Here is a 13,798-nt window from a genome sequence, read left to right as displayed (position 1 = left end):
ATCTTCTCTTCCACGGGAGTTCAGTGAAACCATCTCTCACTGCTCCCCATCTGTAATTTCTTCGGCTCTTCAACTTTTCGAGCACATTTTGACTCAGTCTCACCCTTTTGCCAATCACCTGTCCAGCTCTTGGCTCCATCCCTCCCCCTCCTGTCTTCTCCTATCATTCTGGATCTCCCCCTCCCCCTCCAACTTTCAAATCTCTTACTAACTCTTCCTTCAGTTAGTCCTGACGAAGGGTCTTGGCCTGAAACGTCGACTGCACCTCTTCCTAGAGATGCTGCCTGGCCTGCTGCGTTCACCAGCAACTTTGATGTGTGTTGCTTGATAGAGGAGTGGACAATAGGAGAAAGGGAGAGAGGGGAGGGGACCCCTGGGGGAAGTAATCGGGAGGCAAGAAGAAGTAAAAGGTCAGAGTAGGGAATAGAGGAAAAGAGGAGGGGGAGTTTTTTTTTACTAGAAGGAGAAATCGATATTCATGCCATCATGTTGGAGGCTGCCCAGACAGAATACAAAGTGTTGCTAATTGGCATAGTGTCAAGAAATTTAGAGAGCTAAGTGTGTATCTCAAGGATTGATGTGGGAGAAGTGGGTTTGAATTTGTGGTAAACTGGCACCAGTATTGGGGAAGGACGGAGCTGTACCAATGGGACAGGCTCCACCGTAACCGTGATGGGACCTGGATCCTGGCGAACCACATAACTCGGGCTATGGATAGAGTTTTAAACTAAATAGCAGGGGAGTGGGTTCAGCAGATCGGAGAAGTATGGATAAAGTAAAAGAGAAAAGTGTGGATAAAGATAAACGCAAAAGTTAAAAAAGAGAAAAGCAAGGGTGGAGTGGAGAAAAGTCAAGTGCAAATAGACAAAGGCTACTAGATTTTAAAAGCACAATGAGTGTAAGAGCACTTTATCTGAATGCCAATAGTATTCAAAACAAGGTCAGTAAACTCATGGTACAAATCAGTACAAGGGGTATGATTTAGTGGCCATTACAGAAACGTGTTTGCAGGGTGGAGAGGATTGGGAATTAAATATCCAAGGATATCAGGTGATACAGAAGGATAGGCAGGAAGGTAAGGGAGGTGGGGTAGCACTCTTAGTTAAGGATGAGGTCAGGGTGATAGTGAGAGATGATATAAGATCTAAGGAGCAGAACGTTGAATCCATCTGGTAATGCAGCCAGTTAGAATAATAGCCAATAATATTAAAGAGGATACCAAAAGTTAGATATCAGCCCAATGGAAAATGATGCCAGAGAGGTAGTAATGAGGGACAAGGAAATGGCGGATGAACTGCATAAGTATTTTGCACCAGTCTTCACAGTGCAAGCCACTAACAGTATGCTGGAAGTTCAAGGGTGTTAGGGGGGCATAAGTGTGGGAACTTGCCATTACTAGGAAATTACTCGGTTCTAGGGAAACTGAAAGATTTGAAGGTAGGATGCTGTCCATGGTACATCTGTAGAAATTTGCAAGAGATTTTGGTGACATACCAAATCTCCTCAAACTCCTAATGAAATATAGCTACTGTCATGCACTCTTTGTAATTACATCAGGCCTAGGTTAGATTTAAACTTGAAACTGCTCACCCTTTCCACTTCTGATCCCTCCATGAGGACTGCTGTGTGTTCCCTTGACATCCTTTTCCTGAAGTCCAGAATCAATTCCTTGGTCTTACTGACATTGAGTGCAAGGTTGTTTTGCAACACCAGTCAACCAGCTGATCAGTCTCATTCCTGTACGCCTCAGTAAGTCTGATACGTACAGAATCGGGAAAAAAACTGCAGAAAGTTTTAAACTCAGCCAGGCCCATCATAGTCACTAGTCTCCACAACATCCAGGACATCGAGGGCATCTTCAAAAGGCATCCATCGTTAAGGACCCCCATCATGTCTTGTTCTTATTGTTACCGTCAGGAAGGAGGTCCAGAAGCCTGAAGACACACACTCAATGATTCAGGAACAGCCTCTCCCCCTTTGCCGTCAGATCTGTGAACAGTCCGTGAACTCTATCTTGCTGTCTTGCTGTTTTGCTTTCTTTTTACACATTTTTAATATACATTTGACTGTAATTTTTATGTATTGCATTGTACTGCTGCCACAAAACCTCAAATTTCGCAACCTCTGGCAGTGATTATGAATCTGCTTCTGATTATAAACCCTCAACAGTAGATCGGGTGCTTCCAATGCAGCCGGTGAGACCCATCATAAATGGGGGGATTGCTTTGTCAAGCTCCTCCACTACATCCAACAGAGGCGGGATTTCCCGATGGTCAAACACTTTAATACCAATTCCCTTTCCCATTCCAATGTGTCCATCCAAGGCTGCCTCTCGTGCCAAGGTGAGGCTACCCTCAGAGTGGACCAGCAACGCCTTGTATTCCGTCTGGGTAGCCTCCGACCTGATGGCATGAATAACCATTTCTCCTTCCGGTAAGAAAATTCCCCCACTCCTCCTTCCACTCTTCCTCTGGGCTCTTATCTCTCCCCACCTGCCTATCAGCTCCTCCTGCGTCTCCTCCTTCCCTTTTTCCAATGGTCCACTCTCCGCTCCTGTCAGATTGCTTCCTCTCCAGCCCTTGACCTTTCCCACCCACCTGGCTTCACCCATCACCTTCCAACTTGTTATTCTGTAGTCTTCCCCTATCTTTTCAGTCCCAAAGAAGGGTCTCGGCCCGAAATGTTGACTCGTTATTCATTTCTATAGATGCTGCCTGACCTGCTGAGTTCCTCCAGCATTGTGCTTGTGTTGCAGTGCATCATCTTTTGTATACCAGTCCTGCTTCCTTATTCTCCGCTCGAGAAGCAGATCCCAGTCTGTCGTATATTGTGAAGCCATGCCCTGAGAGGATAAAGACAATTAATAAATGCTGGCACTGTGGAGAGTTTCAGAGATGGATATTTGTTTATTGAGTTACAGTGTGGAGTAGGCCCTTCACACTCTGTCACCCAGCAACCCCTCGACTTAACCCTGGCCTAATCATGGGACAATGACCAGTCAGCCTCGTTACTGGTAGGTCATCGGACTGTGGGAAGAAACTGGAGCACCGGGAGGAATCCCACACGGTCACGGGGAGACTGTACTAACCGCTTACAGGCAGTGACGGGAATTGAACCTGGGTCACTTGTACTGTACAGTGTTGTGCCACCCTGCCCCTTTTCTTCTACACACAGAGAGTGGGTGCATGAACGCTCTGCCAGGACCAGTGGTCGAGGCAGGTACATTAGGGACATTCGAGGGACTCTTAGATAGGCAGAGGGATGATAGAAAAGTGGAGGGTTATGAAGGAGGGAAGGGTTAGTTGATCTTGCAGTAGGTTAAAAGGTCAGTACAACATCGTGGACCAAAGGGTCTGTATTGTGCTGTACTGTTCTATGTTTGAACAGCAGTTCCCACATGATGTAAATGAATCCTTTCTTTCCTCAATTCCAGCTTCGCTAACCTTGGCATTCAGTGCGTGAAGAAAAAAGAAGTCACAAAGGCCATCGAGCATCGGCTGAAACTTGGGATCGACCCTTTCAATGGTAAGGTGGTGTTTGGAGCAGTAAGGCTGCGCTGTGCGTTCCCGGGCCGAGTTAAAAGGTTGAGAAGCTGTTTCTTAGCAAAGGTAGCAGCTGGATCTTTTTCTTAAGAATGTGAAAGTGAGGGCAATCTGCTCATTCAAAGTGAAATACTTCAGAATTTCTGAATGAGGAGAATGCAATCAATTCAATAAGAGACGTGGTTCATATTTCAGGTTGGTAAAACCCACAGATTGTCTCCTTTGAGGAGGGTCTTTCTCTCTCTCTCCACCATCACTCTCTCTCCCCCTCCCTATCTCTGCCACCACTCTATACCCCTCCTCCCTCTCTCTCCACCTCACCCCACTGCCACACTCTCTGTCACAGCAGGGACTGGAAATGCGATCCTGTGCTAGGTTTAAACACGAGATTCTGCAGCTGCTGAAAATCCGAGGAATACACACAGCGTACTGTAGAAACTCAGCAGGTCAGGCAGCGTCTATGAAGGGGAATAACAGCTGCAGTTCTGATCCGAGATCCTTCATCAGGACTTGGTAGGTTTGTGAAAGGTGTGGTTAAGCCAGTAAATCGAACCACTGTTGTCCTTCCAAGACACTGAATCAGCCTTGATGGACCAAAAGTTAGAGGAGCAGAATTAGGCCATTTGGCCCATCAAGTCTGCTCCACCATTCCATCATGGCTGATTTATTTTCCTACTCAACCCCATTCTCCTGCCTTTTCCCTATAACCTTTCATGCCCTATCAACCTCCACTTTATATAGACCCAATGGCCTGGCCTCCACAGCATCCGTAGTAATGAATTCCACAGATTCATCACCCTCTGGCTAAAGAAACTCCTCATCTCCATTCTAAATGGACATCTCTCTATTTTGAGGTTGTGTCCTCTGGTCGTAGACTCCTCCACTATCTTCCTCACATCCACTCTGTTGAGGCCTTTCAATATCCATTCGGTGTCAATGAGATTCCCCCTCTGAACAGGGCCAGAGCCATCAAACACTCTTCATTCATTCCCAGAATCATTCTCGTGAACAATCTCTGCACCCTCTCCAATGCCAGAACATATTTTCTTAGATAAGGAGCCCGAAGCTTCTCACACTACTCCATGCAGTCTGACCAATGCTTTGGTATTACATCCTTGCTTTTGTATTCTAGTCCTCTCAAAACAAATGTTGACATCGCATTTGTCTTCCTCAGTGCTGACTCAACCTGCGAGTTAACCTTCAGGGAATCTTGCATGAGAACTCCCAAGTTCCTTTGCACCAATCTTTCAGAATTTTCTCCCCACTTAGAAGAGTCAACATCTTTATTCCTTCTACTAAGGGACCAGGGTATGTATCCCAGCAGGGGTGGCGTGTGAGTGAAACCTATCGAATGGTGGATGGCCTTCATAGAGTGGATGTGGAGAGGACGTTATCCATGGTAGGAAAGTCTAAGCCTAGAGGACACAGCCTCAGAATAGAGGGGTGTCCTTTTAGAATGGAGATGAAGAATTTCTTTAGCCAGAGAGTGGTTTATCTGTGGAATTCTTTGCTACAGGCAGGTGTGGAGGCCAAGTCATTATGTATATTTAAGGCCGAGGTTGATAAGATTCTTGATTGGTCTGGGCATGAAGGAATACAGGGAGAAAGCAGGAGATTGGGACTAAGGGGAAAATTGGATTAGCCATGATGAAATGGCAGAGCAGACTCAATGGGCCAAATGGCCTAATTTTGCTGCTATATCCTATGGCGTATCTAGTGAAATTGGTTGTCTGCGGTAGCAGTACAATACAACGCATACTTTTTTTAAAAAAACCATAAATTGTAAGAAAGTGTAGAGCAGACGAGTGCATTCTGCAGATATGAAACCCTGAGCCACAGTATACCACCATCAGAGAGACTGGACACCTTAAGCAACAGATGAAATGGCAATAGTAAGAATTCTGCGTTTCTGACAAGTGTTTCACAGGAATCAGATTCCTGGGGATTTTCCAATTTTTTTTTGTCATCTCCCGCTATGCATCTGAAGCTTGACTTTATATAAAACAAAGCATGCAAATACTCTTGTGATTTGGAGCCAGGTGGCCGCACTTGTTTTCGGTTTCTAACGGTTTCTGTTGCCATGTGACAAAGATAGAGAGTTAAATTTAACGGCTCCGAGACCACAAAGCCTCTCCAATAGGCCGTGGCTGCGAGCCAAAGCCCCCAGGAACACCATGGCGAGAGCAGGGCGCACACAAACAGGAAATTCCTCTGCAACGAGTTGCAGATGATTTGCTGCCTGTCCTCACCGGATAGTCAAGTCTCACCTCTGCTGGGAGAAAAATCCCCACAAGAAATGACTGGTCAAACCACTGCAGAGCCTCAACTCCCCACCTCCCCAGTCTGTCTCCAGACCTCACCCCCCACCCTCCAGATCCCTCCAGACCTCACCCCCCACCCTCCAGTCTCCCTCCAGACCTCACCCCCTCACCTCATCCCCCCAGTCTGTCTCCAGACATCACCCCCCACCCCCCAGTCTCCCTCCAGACCTCACTCCCTCACCTCACCCCCCAGTCTCCCTCCAGACCTCACTCCCTCACCTCACCCCCCAGTCTCCCTCCAGACCTCACCCCCTCACCTCACCCCCAGTCTCTCTCCAGACCTCACCCCCCACCCCCCAGTCTCCCTCCAGACCTCACCCCCCACCCCCCCAGTCGCCCTCCAGACCTCACTCTCTCACCTCACCCCCCAGTCTCCCACCAGACCCCACCCACCACCCCTCCAGTCTCTCTCCAGACCTCAGCCCCCACCCCCCCAGTCTCCCTCCAGACCTCACTCCCCACCCCCCCAGTCTCCCACCAGACCTCACCCACCACCCCTCCAGTCTCTCTCCAGACCTCACTCCCTCACCTCACCCCCCCCGTCTCCCTCCAGACCTCACCCCCCCATCTCCCTCCAGACCTCACCCCCCACCCCCCCAGTCTGTCTCCAGACCTCACCCCCCACCCCCCCAGTCTCCCTCCAGACCTCACTCCCTCACCTCACCCCCCAGTCTCCCTCCAGACCTCACCCCCCACCCCCCAGTGTCCCTCCTGACCTCACTCCCTCACCTCACCCCCCAGTCTCTCTCCAGACCTCACCCCCCACCCCCCCAGTGTCCCTCCTGACCTCACCTCACCCCCCAGTCTCTCTCCAGACCTCACTCCCTCACCCCCCCAGTCTCCCTCCAGGCCTCACCCCCCACCCCCCCAGTCTCCCTCCAGACCTCACTCCCTCACCTCACCCCCCAGTCTCCCTCCAGACCTCACCCCCACCCCCCCAGTCTCCCTCCAGACCACACCCCCCACCCCCCCAGTCTCTCTCCAGACTTCACTCCCCACCCCCCCAGTCTCCCTCCAGACCTCACCCCCCACCCCCCAAGTCTCCCTCCAGACCTCACCCCCCACCCCCCCAGTCTCTCTCCAGACTTCACTCCCCACTCCCCAGTCTCCCTCCAGACCTCACCCCCCACCCCCCCAGTCTCCCTCCAGACCTCACCCCCCACGCCCCCAGTCTCTCTCCAGACTTCACTCCCCACCCCCCAGTCTCCCTCCAGACCTCACTCCCCACCCCCCCAGTCTCCCTCCAGACCACACCCCCCACCCCCCAGTCTCTCTCCAGACCTCACTCCCTCACCTCACCCCCCAGTCTCCCTCCAGACCTCACTCCCCACCCCCCAGTCTCCCTCCAGACCACACCCCCCACCCCCTCAGTCTCTCTCCAGACCTCACTCCCTCACCTCACCCCCATCTCCCTCCAGACCACACTCCCTCACCTTCCCCACCCCCCAGTCTCCCTCACTCCCTCACCTTCCCCACCCCCCCAGTCTCCCTCCAGATCTCACTCCCTCACCTTCCCCACCCCCCCAGTCTCAACCAGACCTCACTCCCTCACCTTCCCCACCCCCCAGTCTCCCTCCAGACCTCACCCCCACCCCCCCAGTCTCCCTCCAGAACTCACCCCCACCCCCCAGTCTCCCTCCAGACCTCACCCCCCACCCCCCCAGTCTCCCTCCAGACCTCACCTTCCCCACCCCCCCAGTCTCCCTCCAGATCTCACTCCCTCACCTCACCCCCGTCTCCCTCCAGATCTCACTCCCTCACCTTCCCCTCCCCCCCCCAGTCTCTCTCCGAACCTCGCTCCCTCCCCCCTCCCCCCCAGTCTCTCTCTGGATCTCCCCCAAGCCCTATCTCTCACCAGATCTCCCCCCTCCCCAACTGTGTGTCTCTCTCAGAAATCCCAGGAGGTCAACAGTTTCTGAGATACTCAAACCACCCCATCTGGTACCAGCAATCATTCCATGGTCAAACTTAGATCACATTTCTTCCCCATTCTGATGTTTGGGCTGAACCCGTTGGCCATGTTGACATGCTGTCATGTATTGAGTTGCTACCACGTGACTGGCTGATTAGATATTTGCATTAACAAGCAGGTAGAGCTATTAACGTGTCTAATCTGGGAACAGCTATGGAGCAGAGCTTGAGGCTGAAGAGGGAGGCAAGAGGCTGCAGGTAACTGCAGTGTCAGGCAGGACGTTGGAGACATTAAAGGTCTCCACCCAAAGCTCGACTATGCACTTCCCTGATGAGTTCCTGCAATGCTTTTGTGTGTTGCCAGAGTGCTGGAGAACATGTTTCTGAGCTACAAAGTGGTATAACAACCTTCCTGTGATTTGTTGCTCAGACTTCCTGCACTCTGTCTGTGCTAAAGTGAAACTAGAAAGATAGCCAACTGTACTCAAAGCAAGAAAGTTTCCCTCAGCGGAAGTGCTAATGTCTGTTTAGAAACCAGTGACTTAAAATGAGTCACAGCACAATGCAAGCCCTGGTATCAGAGATAGCATCTCAGGAACATCTCAGTTTGTGGGGCAAGGTGGGGGATATGGGGAAGTCCCACACACTCCATCACTTCAGCCCACTTGTTTTGCCCCTGATGTCTTGGGTGGGTACTGTTCTCCACCACTCCATCATGGCTGATGTATGCTTCCCCTCAACCCCATTCTCCTGCCTTCTCCCCATAACCTTTGATGCCCTGACTAATCAAGAGCCCATCAACCTCCACTTAAAATAAACCCAAAGACTTGGCCTCCGCAGCCATCTGTGGCAACAAATTCTACAGATTTACCACCCTCCGGGTAAAGAAATTCCTCCTCATCCCTGTTCTAAAGGAATGTCCTTGTATTCTCCAGTGCTAGATTCCCACTCTACAGGAAACGTCCTCTCCATGTCCACTCTATCTACCTGTACATCTGTCTCATTCAGTATTTGAGAGATTTCAATAAGATCCCCCGCCCCCATTTTTTTTTCTCACCTCCAGTGACTACAGGCCCAGAGCCATCAAATGCTCCTCATTCACTAACCCTGTCATTCCTGAGACCACTCTCAGGAACGTCCATTATCTACAATATGCTTGCCTTGGTCATTTGGGAGTCAGGAAGTTATGTTGTAGAACACTATAAAGAGCGGCAGGTGGTTGAGTAATTAGCAGAATGCTTTACAGTACCAGTGACCCGGGTTCAATTCCCAACGCTGCCTGTAAGGAGTTTGTACGTTCTCTCCGTGACTGCGTGGGTTTCCTCCACAGTCCAAAGACACATCAGTTGGGAGGTTAACTGGTCATATAAATTGTCCCGTGATTAAGCTCGGATTAAACTGGGGGATTGTTGGGGGCACCGATCAACTTCCCAGCTCTTTTCTACACCCCTCCCCCCTCACTGTTTCACCCCTTCCCCCTCACAGTTTCTCCCCCTCCCCCCTACAGTTTCTCCCCCCTCAGTTTCACCCCCTCCCCCAGTTTCTCCCCCTCCCCATCACAATTTCTGCCCCTCCCCCCTCCCTTTCTCCTATCACCTACCACCTTGTACTTCTTCCTTGTCTCCCCCCACCTTCTTGCTCTGACTGCTCACCTTCCTTTCCAGTCCTGATGAAAGTTCTCGGCCCAAAGCATCGACTGTTTGCTCTTTTCTGTAGATGCTGCCTGGCCTGCCGAGTTCCTGCAGCATTTTGTGTGTGTTGCTTGGATTGCTGGGCAACGCGGCTCAAATGGCCGGAGGGGCCGGTTCTGTGCCGTATCTCAACAAATAAATATGTAAACAAACACCCGGCTGGCTGCCTCTGGAGTTGTGGTTGCCCCCCCCCCCCGGGTTGGAAGAAGGACGTGGAGCCTGTGGTTCAGAAGGGGATCTCTGACAATAGAGGGTACATTGGACATGTGAAGGAGAGGCAGAGCAAACTAATGTTTTCTCTGGAGCAGAAGCTGAAGGGAGGCCCAATAGAAATTTTCACTTTGAAAGGCATGGATGGAGCAGACAGGATTGAGTGCCTAATAGTGGGAGTGAGAATATGCAACGGAGATGAGACTGTAAGAAATGGGAACAGAATTAGTCCTTTAGTCCCATCATCTCCTCCGCTATTCCATCATCATTCGTTTGTTACGCGCCATGTTGCAGGGTGGTGGGCTGGAGATGTGTCCCTACCAAACGGTAGGTGTAAGGTGCTGGCCGGCAGGTCACCCTTGGGCAATGTGTAGCAGGGTCATGTGAAGTCATGGGAGATGGTCGTATGAGCAGCTGGTGCAGATCACAAGTACTGGTAATGCGACCACTGACACCAGACAGACAATCTCTGAAGAGTATTGATAATGGCTGGGGACACTGCCCAGAAAAAGGCAATGGCAAACCATTTCTGTAGAAAATTTTGCCAAGAGCCAGAGCTCGGAACTGACCCCAGGTCAGTGAGCAGTGAGACAGTACCACAGACTGCTCTGTGTCATACGTAAAGACCAGACACACCACTTCATCTTGTGATGTCAAGTGAGCCACTGGGACGGGCTCCCCTTCCTTTTAGAGGTCTTTATCAGATCAGGGGTTCCCACCTTGGGATCCACAGCCTCTTGGTTAATGGTAGGTGTTGGGAACCCTTGTATTAGACCCCCCCCCTTAGATTTCAGCTTTGTAGCTCAGCAGCCTCACCTCCATGGACTGTGTCCGCTCTTGATGCACATTGGCTTGGTGCGGCACTGCTCTGCACTCTACAAAATAAACTGCTGAGTTGTAGACACAGCTCAGCACATCACAGATCCACCCTCCCAACCTTAAACTCCGTCTACGCTTCCTGTTGTCTCGGTAAAGCAGCCAACAAAGTCAAAGACCCCACCCACCCAGGACACTCTCTCTCCTCTCCCCTCCCATCAGGCAGAAGCTGCAGAAGTCTGAAAGCATGTCCCACCAGGCCCAAGGACAACGATGTTGTCCAGGAGGCACGTGGTCATCTCTCCCAGCATGTTTGATGCATGCTACATCTGAGCACGATTAAGTCAGGCTGCTGTCGTTGACTGCTGGAATGCAGCTGCATCCAGTCCTGGTCTGGTTCAGAATGCTGTCGCTTGCTTCCACTGCTTGCATGATTTGTGTTTTTTTTCTTTCTCTGCGGATTGGGCGTCTGTCTTTTATTTTAATTGGGTTCTTTCGGTTTTCCTGTTTTGTGGCTGCCTGTAAGCAGACAAACCTCAAGGTTGTTTATTCATACATTCTTTGATAATGTATTTTGAACCTATTCATGTAGATAAATCATTACACAGTACATTAAGGTAGAATCATCATCATTACGTGCCGCGTCACATGACACGGGCGATCGTGGTCTTTCCATGACCGTGATTGTTCTTGGCTAATTTTTCTACAGAAGTGGTTTGCCATTGCCTTCTTCTGGGCAACGTCTTTACGAGATGGTTGACCCCAGCCATTAGCAATACTCTTCAGAGATTGTCTGTCTGGTGTCAGTGGGGGCATAACCTGGTGATATGCACCATCTGCTCCCATGGCTTCATGGGACCCTGACTGGGGTGGGGGGGTGGGGGTTGCAAAAGCAGGTGCTACACCTTACCTAAGGGTGACCTGCAGGCTAGCAGAGAGAAGGAACACCTTGCACCTCTGTTGGTGGAGAAGCATCTCCACCCCACCATCCCATGAGGTAGTAAAATGTAACGTAGTATAGAGTGTAACGGCTACAGAGAAAGTGCAGTGTAGGTAGAGAATGAGGTGTAAAATCAAACAATCTATGTAGATTGAGGTTAAGAGTCAATCTTATAATGCTAGGGGATCTTCAGTAGTTGTCTAACAGCAGTGTCGGAGCCATCCTTCAGCCTGGTGGGACGTGCTTTCAGGCTTTTGTGACTTCTACCTTGTGGGACGGGAGAAGAGACATTGTCCAAGGTGGCTGGGCTCCTCGATTACGTTGCCTGCTTTATTGAGGCAGCGAAGACTATAGACCATGGAGAGGAAACAGATTTCTGTAGCATTTCGAGCTATGTCCTCAACTCTGTCATTTTTCTGTGTTCTGGCCCTGGTGGAGATGCCCACGTGCCAGTTTCCACACATGGGAGTTCTGAATGTTTTTGTTTTCCCCCGACAGCTGGTGACTCCCTAAACTACCTGGAAGACATCGACATGAATGTGGTCCGCCTCTGCTTCCAGGCCTTCATCCAGGAGCCGTACTTTGCCCTGACGCCTGTCCTCTCCGAGCCCATTTACGACAAGAGTAGGTCCTTGCAGCCTCTCATTCTCGTTCTCGGTGTTGGTCCCGGGGTCAATTCACAGCCCAGTCCCTCCTGGCACCAATAACTGCACTCGCTCCCTCCACCCTTCATGAAGTCCCTCCCTCTGCATCCCCACTCCCTCAGTCCCTTCTCCACCACCCTCCCTCCCCCTCGGAGCAGCCCTGTACTCTATCTGTCCCACCCCCCCACTACCCTCTCTCCCGCCACACTCTCTGCCCTCCCTCCCTCACACTACCTCTCCCTCTCTGCCCTCCCTCCCTCCCTCTCCCCCACACACAACTCCCCTCTCTCTCCCTCCCCACCCTCACACCCTCTAAGCTCTATCACTCCCTCCCTCTCTCTGCACTCGTGCACCCCTCCACCCCCACCAAGCAATGACCGTTGCTTGTTTGCGCACTCAGATTTTCGGTGGGTAGGGGGTTGGCTGAATGTGCCCGTCTCGTCTCATCTCATCGCCTCGCCTGCTCTTGTTACAGAAGCCACCAACACATCTGAACTGCGAATCTGTCGCCTGAACAAAGACAGCGGGGTGTGCTCGGGAGGAGAAGAGCTCTTCCTTCTCTGCGACAAGGTGCAGAAAGGTACGTCCCGTTATTCCTGTCCTGGTGTCCCAATTACTGCTGTAGGTACACCCCTTGAAGCCATCTCCAAACTGCACAAGTCTACGTTTACCTCAGCACCAGAATACCACCAGCAGATCTGGGCCTGCACTGAATGTCATCCTTGGTGCCACCGTCCTGCGTGTAGCCTCGATTAAAAAGCTGAAATGAGTGGGAAGGGATTGTCTACTCGGGGTTATGACGTGGAGTCATTAGCTGTGTGGCTTAGCTACCTGGCCTTACAGACCCGTTTCTGCTGACAGGAGAAGGGGCAAAGGTGGGTTACTGGCACCTTAAAACTAGTCACTCCAGGCAGATGGGGCTCGTTAGCCGTGTTTGGCGGCTCAGCTAGGAGAAGAGAATCTCTGATCTCAAACCCCTGCTATACCCACTCATGAGGAAAGGCTTCAGGAATAAATCCCAAGGAGGAAATCTGGTGCTGGAGTCCCTGAGGCAGTCCCACATTGAGTTCAACACCGGCAACACCTGGTGCCAAACTGTACCGGTCTCTGCCGACCCTTTGGGTTCATCAGATGTGTGGAGAGTGGGAGTTTGCTGCACGGGCAACAGCTTGCTCACCATATTGTACCACCCTGGCTTGTGTATCTAGTCAGCTGGGATGCAACGTCCATGGTCAATCCTGGCCGATGGAGGCCTAAACAACATCATCTTCTAAACTGATTTGTGTCTTTTTGTGTTAATGTCCTGTTTCTGTGTGCTTTATTTCTCTCTTCAATGTCAAAGTCATGTTTATTTGCATATGCACAGGTACAGTGAGAAACTCACAGCGCAGAGCTCCAGGCATTCGGCGGCCATTTTAGTAGCGTGCTGCTGGAGCCCATCCACTTCGAAATTTGACATATCGTGTGTTCAGAAATGCTCTTCTGCACACCACTGTTGTATCTGAGTTACTGTCACCTTCCTGTCAGCTTGAACCAGTCTGGCCATTCTCCTCTGACCTCTCTCATTAACAAGGCTGTTGAATATTCAATATATTTCCTCATTCAACTTCGATGTTTTCTTCCATATTTTAATTCCTCTATGGCCAACACTGAGAACATAAAACCCATTGACAGGATGTTTTCATCCACAGAACTGCTGTTCACTGGGTGTTTTTTCTTGTTT

At 50.7% G+C, this 13,798-nt stretch overlaps 1 protein-coding gene across 3 annotated transcripts in view; it reads left to right on the top strand.

Annotated features, from left to right (window-relative positions):
* LOC134355100 (transcription factor RelB-like) overlaps window positions 1–13,798 on the top strand; it is a 71,644-nt gene that overhangs the window by 47,487 nt on the left and 10,359 nt on the right. For all 3 annotated transcript variants that reach the window (XM_063064839.1, XM_063064841.1, XM_063064840.1), the window contains 3 exons: window positions 3,434–3,525; window positions 11,930–12,055; window positions 12,551–12,655. In XM_063064839.1, coding sequence (XP_062920909.1) covers window positions 3,434–3,525; window positions 11,930–12,055; window positions 12,551–12,655 — 323 coding nt within the window. The remainder of the gene's footprint in view (window positions 1–3,433; window positions 3,526–11,929; window positions 12,056–12,550; window positions 12,656–13,798) is intronic.

This window comes from Mobula hypostoma, chromosome 12 (genome assembly GCF_963921235.1).
Source record: "Mobula hypostoma chromosome 12, sMobHyp1.1, whole genome shotgun sequence".
In the NCBI taxonomy this organism is placed as follows: Eukaryota; Metazoa; Chordata; class Chondrichthyes; order Myliobatiformes; family Myliobatidae; genus Mobula; species Mobula hypostoma.
This window is presented reverse-complemented; position numbering and strand designations above follow the sequence as displayed.